The following is a 21961-nucleotide window of genomic DNA, read 5'->3' on the forward strand; positions in this document are numbered from 1 at the left end:
CACCGCGTGTGTTCTCTTGTGCGTGTCACCGCGTGTGTTCTCTTGTGTGTGTCACCGTGCTTGCTCTCTTCTGCGTGTCACCGTGTGTGTTCTCTTGTGCGTGTTACCGCATTGTGTCGTTTTCCAGGCCAGCGCCTGTGTCGCCCCATCTGCCCGTCCGTCCGTCCATCCACCCACCCATTCACGCATCCTTCCTTACCCAGCCGTGCACTCACCTACCCCTCCATCCATCCGTCCATCTGCCCGTCTGTTTGTCCCTCCACCCCCCACCCCGCAACATTTTGGTGTCCTTGGTATCAGGCATGTGTGCTGAGCTGAGTAGACCCCACACTGTTGTGAGACACGCTCCATGTTGTAGTCAGCTCCTCTGTCTCAATGCAGATCTGTCCCCGGTTCTTCCCCTCTCCACCCCCACTCCCCCTGGTTCATGGGTGGGATTGGAAGCCCAGAGGAAGGTTATAGAAATGAGACAGCCAGGGAAGAGATCCTAGACCCAGGTCTCTTTCCTCCTAAGCTCAGATGCACTGACTTTAAAGTCTGGCTTCCTCGTTATTTTCCTTAGCCTGAGAGAAGCCCTGTTCTCATTTTCTGCAGTTTCTCAGAGCTCTGTGTCTGGTGGCCTTGCCCAATGAGGTCTGGGGAGAAGGAAACCCAACAGGAAATGATCAGAGTGATTATTTTCTCAGTTCTTTTCAGGATCCTGGAGCTGAGATAACCCAGTTCTTTATATACAGTTGGTGCTGCATTAAAGCTTCTCGATTTCTCACTAAGAAGGACTGTGAGTCCGTGAGAAGTCTGAACATCAGTGCACTGGGAGGACGAGGCCAGCATTCCTGCCAAGGAGAGGCCAGCATGGCGAGTCAGGCTGGCATCGTGGTCCCTGGAGCGAGACTAGAGGGTCCTTGGGCTGAGACTGGAGGTCCCCGGCTGAGACTACAGGTCCCCTGAGTGAGTCTGGAGGGTCCCCTGAGGCTGGATGGTCCCTGGGTGAGTCTGGAGGGTACCCAGGTGAGAGTGGAGGTCCCTGGGCTGAGACTGGTGGTCCCCTGAGTAAGTCTGGAAGGTCCCCTGAAGCTGGGGGGTCCCCGGGTGAGACTGGAGGTCCCCTGGGTGAGTCCGGAGGTCCCAGGGTGAGTCTGGAGGTCCCCGGGTGAGACTGGAGGTCCCCGGGTGAGACTGGAGGGTCCCCGGGTGAGACTGGAGGGTCCCCGGGTGAGACTGGAGGCCCCCGACTGAGACTGGAGCCAGGCTCCGGGAGGGACCGCCTCGCCCAGGGCCGACCTCTGTGTCCGGCGCACGGCTCCCTTGCGTGCCGCTCCCTCAGAGCCCTTCCCACACTTCTGTTGTCCGGTGCTATTTTCTGATTAATGAGATGACCTCTTTGCTCCCTAAAGTGTGTTCTCATTCAGTAATTGTCTGGGGTTGCGTGTCCTGTTTTCCTGAAGACTTAAGTTGTTTGTGTGCAGGAAGCCGCCTGGGTGAGATGTTCCCGAAGGCTCTGGGTGGAGGGTAACTGCTTGGTGCCAGGATTTGTCGATTCCGTGTTTGGTCCGTTTCCTCCATGGTGTGCACTGCAGCAGCAGGCGAAGGTCAGCCTGTGTGGTGGAACCAGAGACCCCCTTCCCGGGCCTGGTCCGGGCTGGGGCCCGTGACTGTCTGCTTGCCGGTCAGCCAAGTGTCGGGTGAGCATCCGGCGGGATACCACGATGGATCTGGTTGCTTTGCTGAACTCAAAGGCGCATCTGGCTGTCTCTGTAGGAACAGCCTCGCCCGTTCACACGTGTGCGTGATCACGCCTGTCGTAGCCAGCAGGCTGCGTCTCATGCCCGGGTGCCTGTGCTGGTTAGTGTTCTGGGCCGTCCTGCCTGGGACACAGTTCCCAGATGCTGGGTCAAGTGTTATCCTAGAGGTTTCTGTGAAAATGCTTTCAGAGGAGATGGATATGTACGTCAGGACCTTTGAGAGACCTGGAGTGCCCTCCACAGTGCAGGGGGCCTCCTCCCGAGAGCTGAAGGACTTCAGGGAAGAGACGCCAGCTGGGCCTGGGGGCAGACAGTGGCCCTGCCCCGCACGTCCAGCCCCCCGGCCTGCCTGCAGACTGTGGACCTGCTGGCCTCACTCCACAATGAGTCTGCCCTTAGCAATGATCATTCTCAGCCTCTCTCCACACACATGCACACACACACACTCTGATGGCTTCAGGTTGCACTGCTGGCGGCTGGCAGGCTGGGCCAGGAAGGAAGGCCTTAGGGCCACGTGGTCAGTGTGGAGGATGAGGCCTGACGCCCTCCTGGGAGGCCTGGTTGGGCTGTGTGGTTTCAGGCTGGTGAACTCCCTTCTCTGCGCCTCTCCTCTGAGTGTGAGATGCAGGCTCCCCCACGTGCAGCAGGCGTGGCCTGCCGCTGTCTGCAGGCATCCCTCTGTGACCTGTACCGCCTCCCCCGGACCCCTCCTCCCCAGCACGTCAGCAGCCAGTCTCTTGCTTTGCTGGTCCCTCTCTCACGGGAGCAGTGTGGCCCCCGTCCGCTTACTCAGTGATGAGCAAACTGCGGATGGGAGAGGTCAAGGCTTGGTCCAGCAGAGAGCAGGGCGGAGATTCGGACCTGGACGCCTGTGTTTCTCCTGGGCAGTGACCCCGCCTGCTGCCAGACTGGGACACCGGGGGACCCCCTCAGCCTGGCTGTCGGGGGCCCCGAGGCTGTCAGAGGCGTGTTCGTGAACACGTGTACACACCCGCTCACAGATTCCTCCCGCCTCCCACGCGAGGCCTGGATGAGCCCCTGGACGGGGCTCCTCCGGCGCTGAAACCACACAGCCCCGCCAGCAGCCCAGGAGGGCCCCGAGGCCCGCACCCAGCCCCGCGTCTTCAGCCTCGCAGACTCGGGCTTCCAGAGACCCTGCAGGGCCCCACGGCGAGCTCCTCCCGCGGGGAGACTCCTCGCCCGCCCGCCCCTGTTTTCGCGGCAGGAGGACCCTCCGCCCCGGCAGAGCGGAGCCCGCTTCCCACGCCTGGGCGGAGCTGGCGCGGCTCTGCTGGGAACCGGCCTTGCGCGCTGCTCGCTGGGCTGTTGCTAATCAGGAGGACGTCGGGCCGCCGTGTTTGCTCTGACTCGCTGAGCTGGGCAGCCCGGATTTCACGGTCGTCCAGGCCGCTGCTGCTCCGGCGCGCCATGTGCAGGGGAGACGGGCGGCGGCGGGGGGAGGGCCCTTCCCCTGATCACACGCTGTCCTCGGCTTCACCCTGCTGGGGGCTTCCTGGGACGCGAAGACTCAGCCCTGGGAAAGTCTCTGCTAGACGGCGCCGGCCAGTTTGGGTCTGGAAAACAGGCGAAATGCTGATTTCATTTTTAAACAGCCGTGGGAGAAGCTTGGGCGAAACCCAGAGGACTGACGCGCGTGAACCAGCAGACGCGCTCTGTTCCTCTGTGAGGCGCGGCAGGGGGCGGGGGGTGGTTAGGCTTCGCGTTTGCATCAGGCCTGAGAACAGGTCCCAACAGTGAGGCCCCGACGGTTCATCTCCTGGGCCGTCACCACACCCCCTCCAGACCGCGCGCCTGTGAACCTTCATTTATTTTAAAAAATAAATTAATTGATTTGTTTTTGGCTGTGCTGGGTCTTTAGTTGCGGCGTGCGGACCTCTCGCTGCGATGGCGACTCCCCTTGTGGATGGCGGTGTCCGGGGCGGCTGCGTCTCCCAGAATCTGGAGCGCAGGCTCAGGAGTCGCGCCGCGCGGGCTTCTCCCGACCAGGGACTGAACTCGTGTCTCCAGCCTTGGCAGGTGGACTCTTCACCACTGAGCCACCAGGGAGGCCTCTTGCGTCTTTTTAAATGGTTGAAAACAGAAGAGTGATGTTTCCCGACGGCGTAGTTGCAGACCCTGGTGCGTGAACGCAGGTGTGCATGTGCCTCGGCTCTGTGGCTAGCCGGCGGAGTGGAGGGGTCGCCATGGCGACCACGTGGGCCTACACCCGAGCATCTTTCCGCTTGGGCTCTCGGGGGACAGTCAGGCACACCCGTCCTGTGGGGCCTGGCCATGGAAGTGCCCGGCGCGGGCTCTGCAAGGGGCAACAGGGGACCCTGCGCTGCCAGGAGAGGCGGCTTCCTCAGCCCCGCGGTGCGCCCTCATCGGGGCCTCCCCGCGGCCGGGGTGAGAGGAGCTTGGTCTGGGGGAGGGGGTCGGTCCCTGCGAGTGCTCACTGGGGGCCCAGTGACGGTGACACCACGGAGGTTTGTAACAAACGACACAACCAGCTGAGTGCACAGGCAAGTCTGATGATGGAGCTGGTCCAGATCTGAACAGTGAACTCCCTGCTGGCTCCGGGGCGGCTGCGGAGGTTGCAAAGCTGGAGTATCCACCCTCCCGGACTTTTTTTTTAGCTGCTGAGGGCTGTTCCCAGAGCCCCCATCTCTAGAACCGCCCGAGGTCGTCAGGATCAGTGATGTTTTCAGGGCGACGGACGCGATTGCTGCGCCGGGGTCCTCTCAGGCTGGCAAGTGGAGACCGGGGTCCTCCCCACGCTGCGAGCTCTCCCCCCCCCCCCCGTTTGGGGTGGCGCTCTCCGCTCCTCCTGGCTGCTGCTCCTCCTGGCTGCTCTTTCTAGCAGCTGGAATGCTTAGGCCAACCCGCAGAAGCGCTTTTATGCGCATCCTCCCTGTGAATGAACCTGGGCCTCAAAGTCAGTTTTCTTTTGAAGTAGTCTTCTGTCCTGTGCTTTGAGTAATTTTTTTCAGTGTTTTTAAAAAGTCTCTGTCAGAACAAAACCGTGGCTTTTTGCTTTGCTCTCTATTCATAGATATTACCCGGTGAACCAAACTTGGCCGAATTGATTGGTTTTCTCCTTCAGGACCCTGAGCTGGTGTTCCTCTCCCTGTTGAAGGGGCTGCCGTCTCATCGGAGCTCCGAGCCCCTTGTTAGCCTGGAGTCCTCAGGTGGGGGCCTCGCAGGAGGACCTGTCGGCCAGGAGACGGTGGCGGCTCGGGAGCCGTCCTGGGTCCAGGAGGCTGTGCACCCATCAGCAGAGCTGAGGGAGCCCCCCAACCCACCGCTCCCCGAGCGAGTTCTGTGCCTGTGAGCCGAGAGAGGGCCCCTTGTTTCCTGAGCTTTAAATTCTGGATGGGGAGCCGACAGAAATGGGACTCAGCATGCCACATCCGGCATGCATGTCCCGCCCCTGCCCACGTGGCCTTTTCCTGGGAGCTGAGGTTCTGGATGGAGAGTGGACACGGCGGGAAACTTGGAGCTCTTCCTAGGGATGGAGGGACCCGCCCTGGTCACCCCCAGGGGCCTGCACGTTGCCCACCCCTGGGAGGGCTCCAGGGGGCCATCCTCTGGGTGACAGTCAGTGGAGACTCCGACACCTGCCCTTCTGGTGGGAACCACCAGCCCTCGGGGAGCACCATCCCACTGGGGCCGTGCCCCCTGGCCATGTGGGTTCCGTTGGGGAAGGGCCTGCATGTCCTCCAGTGCCCTGGACTTGTCCCGCCGTCTGCACAGCTGACCCCGAGAGGCCTCTTTGTCCCCCAGAAACACCGGCGCTCTCCCTGCAGACAAACACTGCTCCCACGTCAGACAAGGCTCTCTGTGTTTTGCAGAAATCCGCATGGCGGGGGGAGGAAAAAGCAGACCCTGGAGCCTGGCCTTTTGCCCTGCTGGCTGGACACCCCTGACCTCTGTGACTCTGAGCCCATCTGCTTCAGGGCTGGCCGTGGGTCACCTTGTGCCACAGCGAGAGGGACAAGGGTCGGAGCCTGGGTAGCCAGGACTCCCCGGCTTGGGACGGCTCCATCTCTGAAAGAGAAGCGATCTTTAACAGGTGTGGGGCTGAGAGGTGTGCCCTGGGCACGTGGGAGGGACCGCCCTTCTCGTGATGCAGGGGACACTGAAACGCCCCTTGTCCCCGCGGGCCCTGTCCCCACAGAAACGGTGTGTCCAGCCCCCCCCCTCAGCAGGACTGTCCCCCGTGACGGGCGCAAGTCCTTCTGCCCCTGCCCGCCTTTCTCAACGCTTGTCTGCCCGCAGCCTCTGCCCCAGCTCTGTCCCAAACCCGCGTGCCCTTCTCCAGCAGACGCTGCTTTTGCTTTGCTGACCTCACTGTTGTTTTTGTTGGTTTGTCTATTTTACTTGAATTTTTTTGGCTGTGCTGCAAGGCTTGTGGGAGCTTAGCTCCCAGACCAGGGGTGAAACCTGTTTTCTCAACAGTAAAAGCTGGAGTCCTAACTACTGGCCCACCAGGGACTCCCCTTTGTGGTTTTAAGTTTGAGTAATTTGGGTGCAGAGGGGAGTGGGTGCCTGCTGCACGCGTCGGTGACACGCTTCTGGGGCGATTAGCAAGTCCTTGACACAGATCTGGTCCAGGGAGACTTCTAAGGCCAGCAGGACGCACTTGGCTACACAGGGTGGAGCTTTGGCACTGCTTCCCCGGGCCACGCACCGAAGCCTGCTGCTGTGTCCAGGGCCAGGCGTGCACCCGTGCAGGGGCTGGGGACCTGTACTCGGAGGGTATGCCTGCCGCCACGGTCCACAGGCCCCCCTGACCTCCTCCTCCCATGTGCTGCTCTCTCCTGGCTCTGGTGGTCCCTGCCCCCCCGCCCGGATGATGCGGCCACCCTCAGCCACCTGGTCCCCAGGCTCTCGCGTGTCAGCCTCAGGCTCCTGGGCCCTGGCTGCTCCACATCCTGCTGGGGGCAGAGCCCAGGTCTGGACCCCAAGGGCCATCTCCCGAGGGCTGCCTCCCGAGACATTGGGCAGATTCTGAGACCGGGCTCCCGAGGGCCGCCTGCTGAGACATTGGGCAGATTCTGAGGCCGGGCTCCCGGGGCCCACGGGGCCCATGAGTGTTGGTGGATTTGATGGGCGCTTAGCAAGTGCATGGATGTCAGCAGTCAGGACGCGTGTTTATCCTTCAGCCTAAACTCCTCTAAGAGTCAGCCCTATGAAGACATCAGTGACGAAGTGAGTCTCTGAGCCTGCTGGGAAGTGATGGGCCAATCATGAAGGGATGGGCCAGTGGGGACCGATGGGCCAGTGGGGACCGATGGGCCAGTGGGGAACTGATGGGCCAGTGGGGAGCGATGGGCCAGTGGGGAACTGATGGGCCAGTGGGGAGCGATGGGCCAGTGGGGAGCGATGGGCCAGTGGGGAGCGATGGGCTGGTGGGGGCGGGCGGGTCGGTGCAGTGCTGAGGATGGCTCGGAGTGGGAGGAGGGAGAAGGGGGTGTTGGGCACAGGTCGCGGTCACTCCCTGAAAGGACGTGGGGGCGTGTCCAGAGCTCTGAGGTTTGTCCTTTGAAGAAAAGTGTGTTCTCAGCGAGCAGCCTTCTCTGCAAGAAAGGGAGGGAAGTAGACACACGTTCTTGTTTGTATCTTCAAAGAGGATCAATGGAAGGTTGAGGAAGCGCAGTCTCAAAAAAGGAGGAGGTGAGCTGTGGGGGACAGAGCGGGGTCTTGGGATGTACCGCCTCTGATCGTGAACGACAAACACTTTCACCCTTTCTATGATGGAGAAAACGGAAACAGGCGTTAATGCTGGCTGTGCGACTGCCCTGGTGGCCCAGTGGGTCAGAATCCTGCTGCCAGGGCGGGGCACACGGGGCTGATCCCTGGTTTGGGGCGATTCCACATGCTGCGGACAGCCACAGCCACTTCGGCTTGGCTCCTGAAGCCCAAGGGCTCTCCTGCAGGACTGCAGAGGCTCGCCCCCGCTGCTGAAGCCGAGCCCCTCAGCAGGAGACGCCCTTGCATGGGAAGTCTGAGCTCCAAACCAGAGAGAGCCCCCACTCTGCAGCTGGAGAAGGCCCGCCCCCGTCGCGGCCAAAACTGAACAGTTAAATTAATTAGAAATGATAAAGCTGGCTATGCACTGCACCGGGAGCGGCTGCGGGCTGCAGGCCTGGTCGGGGGGCTGCATGTGGCCTGGGCCTCAGGAGGGCTGCGGGCAGCATGGGCCTGCTGGGCTGGGCAGTCACGGATGAGTGGGATCCCAGGTCCGGTTTGCAGATTCAACCGGGCCCTCGGGGCTCAGCTTGGAGGAGTCGGGTCTGGCCAAGTGTCGCCGGCAGAGGAGGTGGAATCAGTGCTGTGACTTGTCTGGAGGACGCTGGGGCCTCCTGAGGCTGCCCGGGGGTCGGGGCCTGGGGCAGGGCCGCCATGGGCCGCGCTGAGCTTCTGGCGGACGGAACCCGGTGGCCGTGGTGCCTCTGCGGCTCGCTGACGTCGAGAGAAACACTGGGACCTCGGGGAAGGCTGGGGTCCAGGAGAGCTGTTCCTGTCTGCCCCCAGCTCCTCCCCAGGGAGCCGCCCGTGCTGGCCTGAACATGAGTGTGGATTACTGTTTATTGAAGCGCGAGGCTGTCTGTGCAGGGGCAGGGGCTCCCAGGGAGCATATCGGTGGTGACAGGGTCATCACGGAGCCTGAGCTTGAGCGGGTCGGTGCTGGCCGTGGTTGCCCAGGTCCTGAGAACTTGACCCCAAACCCACAGGCAGTGTGCTTCACTTGCTGCCCAAAGTGGACACAGGCGGTTTCAGGGATTCAAACACTTTCCCAAAAGGCTCTTATCCCGCCGTGAACTAGAACCTGTTCTGTCGTCAGTTACAGCTATAGAACCGATGAGATTCCTGCCAAGGTTATGAGCGCTGCACAAGCTCAGCCAGTATCCCAGGAGAGCTGCCCCAGAGCCCGGGTGAGTCCCTGTGGCCGTCCTAACGAGCCCCCGTGACGGGGAGGAGCAGGGCTTAGACTGGAGCCTTCTCTCACTCCCAGAGGCGCGCACCCGAGGTCAAGGCTGGCCCTTCCTGCGGCCGTGGCGGGGCCCTGAGCCAGGCCCCAGTGCTGGAGATCTGCAGCAGGCCTCGGCCTTCCCCCGAGCCGGTCTGCAAGGACACCAGCTGCCTTGGAGCAGGGCCACCTCAGTGACCTCACTTTAACTCGGTCACCCCTGTAAGGACGCCTTCTCCAAATAAGGTCAAGCCTCAGGCCCCAGGAGTCTGGCGTCAACCTGAGAATTTGGGGGGACACGGTCCAAGCCGAATCATCCCTGTTGGACTGTGACGGAAGAGGTAAAACCAGTGAGTAAGGAATTTTCCTGTTTCTAAGACTCTTTGGTAAAGAAAGGGGTCTTTGTGTCTTATTTCCAGGGACTCTCTTGCTTGTTCAATTGATAGATTTTTAATTCAGGCTGGAGAAGGGTGGGAACAGGCAGCTTACCAGACCTGCTGTCCCTCACGCGGCCTGGGCCCGACTCCGGCCGCTCTGTGTTCGCATCTGGTGCCACCTGCTGGCTCCCAGCTGGGGCCCTGATCTCTTGGGTCCTTGGTCTAGCTTCTGTTCTACTCATGCATTTATTTCACATGCTGAGAGGCTCACGTGAAACAGCCTCATTTCCCAGTTCGCTTGCTGAGTGAGCTCTCTGACTCTGAGTATTGGGGCCAGATACCTTCCTGGAGCAGCGAGTTCCATCTCGGAAGTTACAGGAGGAACCGCGAGTCTCCACACCTGCCCGCAGGCGACGCCCTCTCCAGTCCCTGCAAATCTATCCTGTTGGTTGTCTTAACACAGACCTGAGCATTCCCATGGGCTGGTGGGGGCAGGCGGATGAGTCTAAGGGGACCTCTTATCTCTCCAGCTGAGCTGTTTAAGGTCCTGCAAGATGATGCTGTTCAAGTGCTGCAGTCAGTGAGTGAGCAAAGCTGGAAAACTCAGCAGTGCCCACGGGACCGGAAAAGAACTGGAAAAGGTCGATTCTCTTTCCAGTCCCAAGGAAAGGCCATGCCAAAGAATGTTCAAATTGCCATACAGTTGCACTCATTTCACATGCTGGCAAGATTACGCTCAGCATCCTTCAAGCTACCTATGGCTGATTCACGTTATGTGTGGCAAAAACCAATGCAATATTTTAAAGCAATTATCCTTAAATTAAAAATAAATAAAATCCTTCAAGCCAGGCTTCAGCAGTACATAACTGAGAACTTCCAGATGTTTGGCTGGGTTAAGAAAAGGCAGAAGAATCAGAGATCAAATTGCCAACATTCGCTGGATCATAGAGAAATCAAGGTAATTCCAGAAAAACATCTGCTTCATTGACTGCGTGAAAGCCTTTGACTGTGTAGATCACAACACACTGTGGAAGATTCTTAAAAGAGATGGGACTACCAAACCACATTACCTGACTCCTGAGAAACCTGTATGCAGGTCAAGAAGCAGCAGTTAGAACCTTCCATGAAGCAACAGACTGGTTCAAAATTGGGAGAGGAGTACAACAAGGCCGTATATTGCCACCCTATTTATTTACCTTGTATGCAGAGTACATGTTGCGAAATACCAGGCTCACAAACTCACACACTGAATCGAGATTGCGTGAAATTAAGATGCTTGCTCCTTGGAAGGAAAGCTATGACAAACCTCGACAGCATATGAGAAAGCAGAGACATCACTTTGCTGACAAAAGTCCATACAGTCAAGGCTGTGGTTTTCCCTGTGGTCATGTATGGATGTGAGAGTTGGACTATAAAGGAGGCTGAGTGCCAAAGAATTGATGCTTTTGAACTGTGATGTTGGAGGAGACTCTTGAGAGTCCCTTGGACTGCAAGGAGATCCAACCAGTCCATCAAAAGGAGATCAGTCCTGGGTGTTCATTGGAAGGACTGTTGCTGAAGCTGAACCTCCAGTACTTTGGCCACTTGTGAAGAGCCAACTCACTGGAAAAGACGCTGATGCTGGGAAAAATCGAGAGCAGGAGGAGAAGAGAACAGCATCACTGACCCGGTGGACATAAATTTGAGTGAACTCCAAGAGATGGTGAGGGAAGGGAAGCCTGATGTGCCGCAGTCCGTGGGGGTCGCAAAGAGTCGGACACGACTTAACGACTGAATGCCAGCATCTCCCCGTAGTCACCTTTTAAACAAACTGTAATGTGAACAGGTTCGCCTGTTATTCAGACAAATATTTGTGTCTTTATCAGTCTTTTCCCAGAGCTAATTCAGCCAAGGACTGAAATGGGAGACTTAATTTCTTAAATGCCTTATCGCTGTTTGGAAACTGAATGTTTAAAGATGACACAGAAACGACATGGCGGATTTCTCTGTGAATAATCCATTGCTCGTTTCTTCACAGGGATCTTCGCTTTAACAGAATCAGAGAGATCCAGCCAGGGGCCTTCAGGGGGCTGAGAAACCTGAACACATTGTAAGTCCAAACGTCTCCCTGGGAACTGGGAGGAAAAGGTGCACAGACCATCACCGCCTTCCCCTGTGGGCAGATCCCAAGTGCTTGGGGTCCCCATCGCCTGCGGAGGGTGGGCGTGGCTGAGCAGGAGAGGCGGAGCCTGCCAGAGGGGTTTGCACTGGAGGCGCCTGGGGGTGGCCTTGGTCCCGGTCTGTTTTGACTGACAGCTGTGAGCCTGTCCATCCTCTGGGTGCGGTGCAGGCCTGTGCTGGCCATGCCTCCCTGGCAACTCACAAGGACGGCCCTCCCCCCGGCCCCACCCGTGTCCCGGTGTTTAGACCCCGGGTGGACAGAGGGAAGGGGCCCGACTCCAGGGTGCCGCGGGCTGTGCTGAGCGCCGTGGGAGGGGTTTCTGGCTCTCCCCCAGGAGGTGCCTGGTCCGTGCAGCGTGCTGTGCCAGGCCTGGGGGCTGTGAGCCTGGGGCTGTGAGCCTGGGGCTGTGAGCTTGGGGCTGTGAGCCTGGGGCTGTGAGCCTGGGGCCGACCTGCGTTGCTCCGCCCCTCTCTGTGAAAAGGCTCCCTGGAGAGAGACCCCCTTGAGGATGCCCTGCACCTCCCCCGGGGCCTCCCAGCTGACTGGAGAGACGCAGGAGAGGGGGAGCCCTCTGTGCAGGAGCAAGGGGATCGCGTCTCCACGGCACGCGGAGCAGCTCCTGTGTGCGGGTGTGGACACCGTCCTGTCCACACCCACACTGCTCTTGGCTGTGTGGATTCGCATTCAGCGAGTGTCAGTATTAAGGCCTGCGGCTTAATCCTCGCGTGACCTTCTCCAGGGTAGTGGACACGACCTCCGTAACATAGTTCAGAAGTGTCGTTGTTTGTGAAATTCTCACTGGAACGGTTTTTTACAGGCTTCTCAACAATAATCAGATCAAGAGCATCCCTGGCGGGTCGTTTGAAGACTTGGAGAGTCTGAAATACCTGTAAGTGAGACCGGTTTTCCGCACCAGAGTCTGTTGTCTGTTTGGACCGTTTAATCTTTGAGCTAAATTCCATATTGTTACGAATTATTGCAAATACATTCAAGTGAAAAAGAGGTTTTGTTTTCAGAAGGTGAGTGAAATTTTGGCTGGAAGTTTTTACGTGATTGTTAGCAGGGTCAGGTGCTGCTCTGTGTGATTTCTAGGGTTTATCTACTAAGCCTTAAGTAAATCGGTTGGATAAAATTAAAAACTGCAGTTCTGAAAATCACTGTCTGGTAACGATAACCCCTGTTGAGCCGTGCAGCTGCTGCTGTGAGCAGCTGACGCTTGTTTTGTGGGTCTGTGCTTTCAGGGCAGTTTTGGGTTGTCCTCAGCTGTGGGCTGATGGAACCTGGAAATGACGAATCCCTTTGGAATGTCACTAATTCGTGAATAACTTTACCATCTTCACCGAGTGATTTCATCTCTTATTTTTGTGTAAACTTTATTTCCCTTTTAAGAATTTATTTGACTCAATGAGTTTATTAGCATTGAAAGCATTTGCTTGTTGAAGTGAGTTTTGCAGTTAGAAAATGACCCACTTGCTTCAGTACTTAACAGGCACTTTTTCTGAAGTTGAAAACTTTAACAAAACCCTGGCCACATTGCTGGTTCTAACAGATCAGAAGTGAGTGTCTTGTGCTTTGAGGAAATTACTCTCAGTTTTAGGACTTTAGAAAACTGTTCAGCTAGAGCCCTTTTAATGAGGGATCTGTGTCAGTGATTTTGGGAAGAGGTGTAATTTGTGTGAACCTGGGTGTCTTTGGGCCTGTTACGTTTAGATGAGGGGTGCTGCTGATCAAGAGCTAACAATTCTTCATTAAATGCATTTTCCTCCAGAAAGCTTCTTAAAGTGTTGTGTTTACACAGTTTTCTCTATCACTTTAGTAAAAGTAAAGTAAAGTGAAGTCCCTCAGCTGTGTCTGACTCTTTGCGACCCCATGGACTGTAGCCTACCAGGCTCTGAGGAGCCTCTCAGCCCATGGAATTTTCCAGGCAAGAGTACTGGAGTGGGTTGCCATTTCCTTCTCCAGGGGATCTCCCGGACCCAGGGGTCAAACCCGGGTCCCCCGCACTGCGGGCGGACGCTTTACGTCTGAGCCACTAGGGAAGCCACTATCCCGTGAGTGGCAGTATGTTAATTTTTCATTAGCAGGGTTCACACTAAGCCTTGTTGCTCATTTTTTTAAATGAGGGAGAGTCCTCCTATTTATTCTTGAGTTTTCGTCTGTTTACTTATGTTCTGGTTTTTTATTTTAAAGCAGCGTAATCTCCTGAAGGGGCTTCCCTGGAAGCTCAGCTGGTAAAGAACCCACCTGCAATGCGGGAGACACTGGTTTGATTCCTGAGTTGGGAAGGTCCCCTGGAGAAGGGTTAGGCTACCCACTCCAGTATGCTTGGGCTTCCCTAGAGACTCAGATGCTAAAGAATCCTCCTGCAATGCGGGAGACTTGGGTTCGATCCCTGGGTGGGGAAGATACCCTGGAGAAGGGCATGGCTACCCACTCCAGTATTCTTCCTGGAGAACCCCATGGACGGAGGAGCCTGGTGGGCTACAGTCCGTGGGGTCGCCAAGAGTCGGACACGCCTGAGCGACTCAGCACAGCACAGCATAAGCTCCAGAAGAAAGCAGAAGCAGAATCTGTCAGCTGATCGCCAGTATTTGTAGTGTGTGTGCAAGTTTAGTCTTTTTTATTCTTTAATTTTTAAACTTTTGGGGGGTTTGAATTACCCAAGAGCAACTTATTATTTACTCTGTGATTACATTTCCTGTTAAGCAGTTTGGGATACTCCATTTTGCACTTAAGCTAATTTTTAGAAATAACATCTTTAATCCTCGTCTGTTGGCAGGATCCCTCCTCAGGTATCCACGTGCCAGCCTTTCCCTGCCTCCAACCCGAGGGCATCTGAGGCGCCCACAGCGGCGGGTCCTGGGCTCACCGGGGGTGGGCTGAGCTGTGTTTGGCGATAACAGGAGGAGGTGGGCTAGGGCAGGGCTGCAGCTGTGGTGAGAAGGGGTCCTGTGACCCCACCGTCCAGTTCTTGGGGTTCCCGCCTCCTCCCCCAACTCTCTGGACCTCATCACTAGGGTCCATCTTGACAGGCACTGACCTAGGAAACTGGGCAACATGCAGTGTCAATGTTTCTGGAATTGATTATTTCATCCTTAGTTCAGTTCAGTCGCTCAGTCGTGTCCGACTCTTTGCGACCCCATGAACCGCAGCACACCAGGCCTCCCTGTCTATCACCAACTCCCGGAGTTTACTCAAACTCATGTCCATTGCGTCGGTGATGCCATCCAACCATCTCATCCTCTGTCATCGCCTTCTCCTCCTGCCATCTATCTTTCCCAGCATCAGGGTCTTTTCAAATGAGTCAGCTCTTTGCATCAGGTGGCCAGAGTATTGGAGTTTCAGCTTCAACATCAGTCCTTCCAGTGAGTATTCAGAACTGATCTCCTTTAGGATGGACTGGTTGGATCTCCTTGCAGTCCAAGGGACTCTCAAGAGTCTTCTCCAACACCACAGTTCAAAAGCATCAATTCTTTGGTGCTCAGCTTTCTTCACAGTCCAACTCTCACATCCATACATGACCACTGGAAAAACCATGGCCTTGACTAGACGGACCTTTGTTGGCAAAGTAATGTCTGTGCTTTTTAGTATGCTGTAGGTTGGTCATAACTTTCCTTCCAAGGAGTAAGCGTCTTTTAATTTCACGGCTGCAGTCACCATCTGCAGTGATTTTAGAGCCCCCCCAAATAAAGTCTGACACTGTTTCCATTGTTTCCCCATCTATTTGCCATGAAGTGATGGGACCAGATGCCATGATCATAGTTTTCTGAATGTTGAGTTTTAAGCCAACCTTTTCACTCTCCTCTTCACTTTCATCAAGAGGCTCTTTAGTTCTTCTTTACATTCTGCCATAAGGGTGGTGTCATCTGTATATCTGAGGTTATTGATATTTCTCCCAGCAATCTTGATTCCAGCTTGTGCTTCCTCCAGCCCAGCGTTTCTCATGATGTACTCTGCGTATAAGTATGTATTTCATCGTTGGTGTTTGTTTAATTGGTGAGTGTTCCTTAGAAAAATGGGTTATCCCTGATGGCTTTACCAATGTGCAGTGGTTCAGCTGTTGCTCATGTTCTTTGAAACGATTTCTTTACTCTCATCTTTTTGAAGTTCATGCAGGGTGATGTCAGTGTTGACATTTTGCTTTGCTTTTGATTTGTTTTTGAGAAGTGGGCACAGAAGCCTCTCTTCAGACTTGCCTCCTGGAGGAGTCGCAATAGGAGAGCCAACGAGACCCAGGCAGGAGTCGCCACGTGTGGGGCCGTGATCCAGAGCCTTGGTGTGCTTGTGGAATTTCAGCGACTGATCCGGAAAGACCGCCGTCCCCAACCTTTTTGGCCCTAGGGACCGGTTTTGTGGAAGACGTTTTTCCCCGGGTGGGGGTGGGGATGGTTTCAGGAGTGATTCAAGTGCGTCACGTTTACCGTGCGGTTTATTTCTGTTATTATTGCGTCAGCTCCACCCCAGATCATCAGACCTCTGACCCCAGAGCTTGGGGCCCCCTGCTGCAAGGCACTGCTATTCCCTCCATTTCACGCAGGAAGAAACGGAGGCAGAGAAGCGTGCGTTCTTATTTAAGAATCAGCGTTCACTGGCAGCCCAGGCGTTCAAACCCCCAACCTGGAGAAGCAACGTCCTGTCAGGCTGGCACCAGGCCTCCCATTGGGGGCCTTCTGGCTGGTTTAGGTTCAGGCTTGCAGCTCCTTGTGACGTGGCCTCCGTAGGTTGGTGCCCAGTAAGAGGGGAGGGCGCCTGGGAGGACTGCAGCCCTGGTCCCGCTGGACTCCCCGCACAGACGGCGCTCAGGGAGGGCACGTCCTGGGAGTGCAGGACTGAGCCAGAGCGAAGCTGCTCGCCAGGCAGGAGGACAGGGGCAGCCCAGCCAGGGGGTGTGCAGAGCAGGGCCTGCGCGAGTTACTCTGCAGGGAAGTGTGGGATGTCATCGTCCGTCTACCTGCAGCAGCGATGGAGGAGCGCCCGGGGCAGGTATCTCCATGTCTGCGTGTAGGTGGCTGCAGTTGAGATGTGTTCTGAGATCCCGGGCAGACAGGCAGACTCGGCGCAGACGGGTTTGCAGGGTTGGGGAATCGGACGCTTCCGTGTGAACGGCGTCATCCTCGATGGGCCCCTTCCGGAGCTGGCAGACTCCTCCTGGAAGCAGTGGGCAGCGCACACTTGAGGCCTTGAGGACCACAGGGGCTGGTGTCCAGGGGGCAGTGTCAGCCACAGGCTGCTAACACAGCTGCATTTTCCAACACTGAGATTTGAATTTCAGATGATATTCACCTGTCGCCAGATAGTCTTCTTTAGAAATTTTCAGTCATTTAAAGACATAAGAACCGTTCTTAGCCTGCAGGCCATATGGAAATAGGCACCAACCCATTGCGTGGTTCTTCGATTAGCCTCGGTTGCTTCTGTTTTAGAAGAATGGGATTTGAGTGGATGACTGGGTCCAGACGAATTTAGTCGTCACAATTTCTATTCCCTAGATTATTTCTGGGCATTTGAAAGTGGGCTTCCCAGGTGGCTCAGTGGTAAAGAATCCGCCTGCTGTTCAGGAGACGCAGGTTCGATCCCTGGGTTGGGAAGGTCCCCTGGAGGAGGTCATGGCACCCACCCCAGTATTCTTGCCTGGAGAATCCTGTGGACAGAGGAGCCTGGCGGGCTGTAGTCCACAGGGTCATAAAGAGTCAGGCGCGGCCAAGCAGGGACGCACACATTTGAAACTATCGGTGTCAGTCGCAGAACCTTACCTTCAGTGCATTTTACCTGTTTGTCAGGAAATTTTATTTTCTTCAGGCCCTGAAGCGTGTGCTCTCTCAGGCGTTCATAAACTGCCCGCCACCAACCCGTGAGTCTGGGGTGTGGTGGTCTGGCGTCTCCAGGAGGAGGTTTTCCCCAGATGAACAGCAGAGCCCCCGTGGAGGAGCTCTCCTTTCTATGCAAGCGTTCTGTCTGTGTCCTCACACGATCGTGAGCGTGAACACTGTCTCCAGGCCCCAGCGGAGGTCTTGTCGCCCTCCGAGTGCCAGCCTGGCTCGCGTTAACCCCATGTTTCTTGTTGCAGCCTGGCGCGTGCTGACCCCGTGTTTCTTGTTGCAGCTATCTGTACAAGAATGAGATCCAGGCGATTGACCGGCAGGCCTTCAAGGGGCTTGCCTCTCTTGAGCAACTGTAAGTGCCCCCTGCTCTGGGTGTCTTGGACTTCACCTGCCCCTCGCCTCTCGCCCGGAGCGCGGGCCCCGTCTGCTGCCTGCACGATGCATGTCTGTGCGGGGGGACACGGGGCTGCATGCAGACCACAGAGCCGTGGTGCCCCCCTCCGCCTGCCCCCACCCATCCAGGCATCTGCGTCGCACCCTGGGCCCTGCGCTCCCAGACAGGGGCCCTGACCTCAGCCCCTCCGTGTTGGAGACAGCCTCGCAAGCAGCTCTGAGCAGCCGGAGGTCTTCTGGGGAGAAGTAGGGGCGAGGAGGCGGTCGTCCTTCACAGCATTTCCTGTTTGTGAATCTGCACATTGAGGCTGCTTCCCTGGCTCATGACATCATTATTTTGGAGAAAATAAATTTTCCTCCATGTGTTTCCAGTTAGGGAACACCGGATGCCGTTTCTGGGGCCTCATATGAAGTCCTGCTCTGCTGTGAAGTCAGCCTGTCCATTTTAAGCAGAGTTCCTGGTCAGAGGCGTTTCTCTGACCTGCTTGTTACTTGGCCAGTCCTGGGCTGCCCAGCACTGGGCCGCAGTCACCATGTGCAAGGCAGGTTCGTCCCGCGGAGCCACAGTGGAGGAGGATGTCTTTGGTGTTTTGTCGGTTGGCAGGACACGGAAGCTTCCCTGGAGACCTCGAGGCGGAACTGGGGAGGCCTCACCCGAAGCAGGAGCTTCCGAAGCACACGCTGGGCTCGTGCTTAAATACCTGTTTATTTATTCGGCTGAAAGCTGCTTTCCCAGCGCACTGTGCTTGGCGTGGACTGGACTGGGGGGAGGTTGGCCTGAGGGCTGCGTGCATAGAGGTCAGGCCATTGCAGGGACCCGTGGGCGTCTGGAGAGGCGCTGGGGAGGGAGGCTCCCTGGAAGCACGTCCCCACGTCCCTCTTGGTGTGAAGGGCTCGGGCTGGGCAGGACCCGCTCTCAGGAGCCAGGTGAGGCTCCGGCCTTGGGGTTGGGGGAGTGAGCCGGGTTGTTTTGGAGGAAAACAGAGTCTGGGTGGAACGGGGAGGAAGGGAGTGCCCCGCCCCCGCCCCAGGCGAGGTGAGGTCTGCGTGGACGCCCGTGACTAAGGCCCTGGGGACTTGGGGCGCATCCTGCAGACCCCGGGGAGGCCTCTGCTGCTGAGACTTGGGGGTGAAGAGGCAGGCGGCTTGGACCCAGGCCTACCTGCGCAGAGGCCCCCGGGAGAAGGGGCGTGTCCCCAAGGAGAGCAGGCTCAGGTCTGCCCCTTTGGGCCTCCATGCCCCTCGGCCGGAGGCGGGGCTGGTGGGGGCGGAGGCCCAGGCCCTGTCTGCCCAGCAGCTCTACCCTCTCAGGCCTTAAAGGAGGAGGGCAGGCCTGTGTTTAGACTTTAAGTGAATCGATTGGTGGGGGGTCTCACTAATGGGCCCTGTGCACACGCCCCCTGGCCCCGCTCCCAGGCTGGGCGAGGCTTGTTCAGGGGGCCTCACTAATGGGCCGCATCGGGATGCCTCCCGCCCCGTTCCCAGGCTGGCCGAGGCCATGGAGCCGGTGCACACGCAGAGCGGGGAACCTCGTGAGGGGCTGCGGCCTCGGGTCGCCAGCTGCCTGGTGTCCTTCGTGCTGGTCTCTGCCCCTCCGTTGGAGCCACAGGCTGGTGTCAGGCACTGTGTTGGGTGGGGCCCCCTTTCCTGCCCGGGGCCCGTTTCCTCTCTGTCGGGGATGGCCTTGAGGCAGCACCCACGCCTGGCCGCCTGTGGGGCCGGCTCGTGGGTTTTTAAACCCAGCTTCCATGTGGCCCCTTCTCTCCCTGTTGTCCTCGCCCAGGACTCACCCGGGCCTGGCCGGCGGGGTCCCCTGATCAGCCCGGCTGGGCCCCTCACACTGAGGACGGAGCTCTCCTCCCCCTGCCTGCCCTGAGGCCCCCACGCAGGCGGGGAGGGCGCTGGGCACAGCCCAGCCCCGCCAGGCTGCCGGGGAGGCGGCCCAGCAGCCTGGCCCCCGCGCGGCCACTGTGTGTCCTCCCAGCGTCTGGCGGGGGGAGAGCAGACCCCGGCGGGCCAGCGTGTCAGGAGGGGCTCCTGCGGAGACACCTGTGAGCAGGTGACTTCGCCGTTCTTCTGAGGGAAAAACCCTCCGGCTTTCACAGTGGAAGGGCAGTATTCAGGGAAACCAGAAGAACTTCGTTTTACGGAAACCGTGTCCGTAGTAGAAAGCGAGGGCTCGTCTCGGGTGGACGGCGTCTGGGTGCTGGGGCTCTGTGCAGCCCAGGGGCGTTTGAGGAGGCTCGTGTCCGCTCGGGCAGCTTTCTTATCTGTGTGGTGGTTGTTTCTGCAGTGAGAAACAACGTTCCCAGCGCCCCCTTGAAGCGTGAGTTAGGCTCCTGAATCCATCCGTGAGTTAGACGGTTGGAACGAAGGCGTTCACATACCTGCGTGTGGGGAGAGGTGAAGATTCTGTTGGGTTTTCTAGAAAGGTCCGTGTCTGTGGAGCTGGGCATCCCTGGTCCCGCCCCCGTGGGTGGGGAAGAGGCCTGGTGGGCAAGTTAGACCCTTCCTCTCACCGCTCCGTCCGCCATGGAAGGTCTGTGCCCAGTTTTCCGCGGTCTTTAACCTTCCTGCTGGATGACTTCATCTGATCTGCATACGGTGTAGGAGCTCTAGAGAGTTATCTATTGATGTGTGGGTTCAAATGACTTAGAGAAAACGTGTCTTCAGCGAAACTCTGTAGCTCTGTAGAAACACAGAATTGCTTACAACTTGTTTCTTGTCCCCTTTTTTGAAAACTTCTCTAGATACCTGCACTTCAATCAGATAGAAACTCTGGACCCGGAGTCATTTCAGCACCTGCCGAAGCTGGAGAGGCTGTAAGTCCCGTCTGCCTCCTGCGGTTCTGGAGCTCCTGGCTCAGCCCTTCCCCTGCGACAGAGAGAGCACCTCCCCTGTCCAGACTCTGGGCCATCTCAGCAGGGAATCTGTGCCTCCCCCCTGACAGCCCAGGAGTGGAAGAGCGATAAGAAGGGGGGAACGTAGTTATTTCTCTACTCGGTAGCATTGCTCCCAAGCTCATGTGTATTAAACAAAGGCAGTCACCGAGATGTTCTTTAAAAGCTGGTTTATTTGACTGTGTGTTCTCTCTTCTACATGTCTAAGCAGTATTTTAAAGGCTCTCTTTGGTTTATTGTCTCTTTCAACAGGTTTTTACATAACAACCGAATTACACATTTGGTTCCGGGGACATTTAATCACTTGGAATCTATGAAAAGATTGTAAGTATACTGACCTTTTTGCTGTCTTTCCAGCAAAGACGGCTTCTCCATGCCATGCATTTACCTCCCTTTTCACTGGGTATTTCGAAGATTTCATCACATTCTGGATGTGACTCAGGAAGGGACGGTGGATTAAACCATCAGAGCCACAACCCAGACCTAGCTGACTCAGGAAATGTGGCCTCAGGTTAACACATTAGGCAAGTAAGACTATCTTAAAAATCAATTTTAAATGCATCAAATTAGTTTTTAATTCCATGTTAACATATTTTAGTGATGGAAATAAAATCTGCCTAGAGAGAATCTCTAAGCTATATGCCATTCCTTTTCTTTAGGCGTGCACACAACTGAATTCCGTCCATTTTCAGATCTCTGAAAAGAAGCTGTCTTCACACTGATCACTTCTGACAGGACCGATGACAGGACTGAGGTGTTCTGACAGAACCGAGGAGTTCTGACAGGACTGAGGTGTTCTGACTGGACCGAGGTGTTCTGACCGGACCGAGGACAGAACCGAGGTGTTTTGACTAGACCGAGTTGTTCTGACAGGACCGATGACAGGCTGAGGGGTTCTGACATGACCGAGGTGTTCTGACTGGACTGAGGAGTTCTGACAGTACCGATGACAGGACCTAGGTGTTCTGACCGGATCGAGATGTTCTGACTGGACCGAGGAGTTCTGACCGGACCGAGGGGTTCTGACCGGATCGAGGTGTTCTGACCGGACCGAGGGGTTCTGACCGGACTGAGGTGTTCTGACCGGACCAAGGAGTTCTGACAGGACCGATGACAGGCTGAGGGGTTCTGACATGACCGAGGTGTTCTGACTGGACCGAGTTGTTCTAACAGGACCGATGACAGGCTGAGGGGTTCTGACATGACCGAGGGGTTCTAACCGGACCGAGGGGTTCTGACCGGATCGAGGTGTTCTGACCGGACCGAGGGGTTCTGACTGGACTGAGGAGTTCTGACTGGACCGAGGGGTTCTGACCGGACCGAGGAGTTCTGACTGGACCGATGACAGGCTGAGGGGTTCTGACTGGACCGAGGAGTTCTGACAGGACCGATGACAGGCTGAGGGGTTCTGACATGACTAAGGGGTTCTGACCGGACCAAGGAGTTCTGACCGGACCGAGGGGTTCTGACCGGACCGAGGAGTTCTGACAGGACCAATGACAGGACCGAGGAGTTCTGACTGGACCGAGGAGTTCTGACTGGAACGAGGGGTTCTGACCGGACCGAGGAGTTCTGACCGGACCGAGGGGTTCTGAC

At 56.9% G+C, this 21961-nt stretch overlaps 1 protein-coding gene across 3 annotated transcripts in view; it reads left to right on the forward strand.

Moving 5' to 3' along the window:
* The window catches only part of PXDN (peroxidasin), a 62404-nt gene that overhangs the window by 11137 nt on the left and 29306 nt on the right, over positions 1–21961 (forward strand). For 2 of the 3 annotated variants that reach the window (XR_005721201.1, XM_040241549.1), the window contains exons 2-6: positions 11110–11181; positions 12071–12142; positions 17353–17424; positions 20216–20287; positions 20618–20689. Coding sequence is in view for 2 of the 3 variants with exons in the window: in XM_040241549.1 (XP_040097483.1) it covers positions 11110–11181; positions 12071–12142; positions 17353–17424; positions 20216–20287; positions 20618–20689 (360 nt within the window). In the remaining variant the exon portion in view is untranslated. The remainder of the gene's footprint in view (positions 1–11109; positions 11182–12070; positions 12143–17352; positions 17425–20215; positions 20288–20617; positions 20690–21961) is intronic. The other variant, XM_040241554.1, reaches the window with a different exon arrangement.

The sequence above is a fragment of the Oryx dammah genome, unplaced genomic scaffold, assembly GCF_014754425.2.
Source record: "Oryx dammah isolate SB20612 unplaced genomic scaffold, SCBI_Odam_1.1 HiC_scaffold_1, whole genome shotgun sequence".
Taxonomy (NCBI): Eukaryota; Metazoa; Chordata; class Mammalia; order Artiodactyla; family Bovidae; genus Oryx; species Oryx dammah.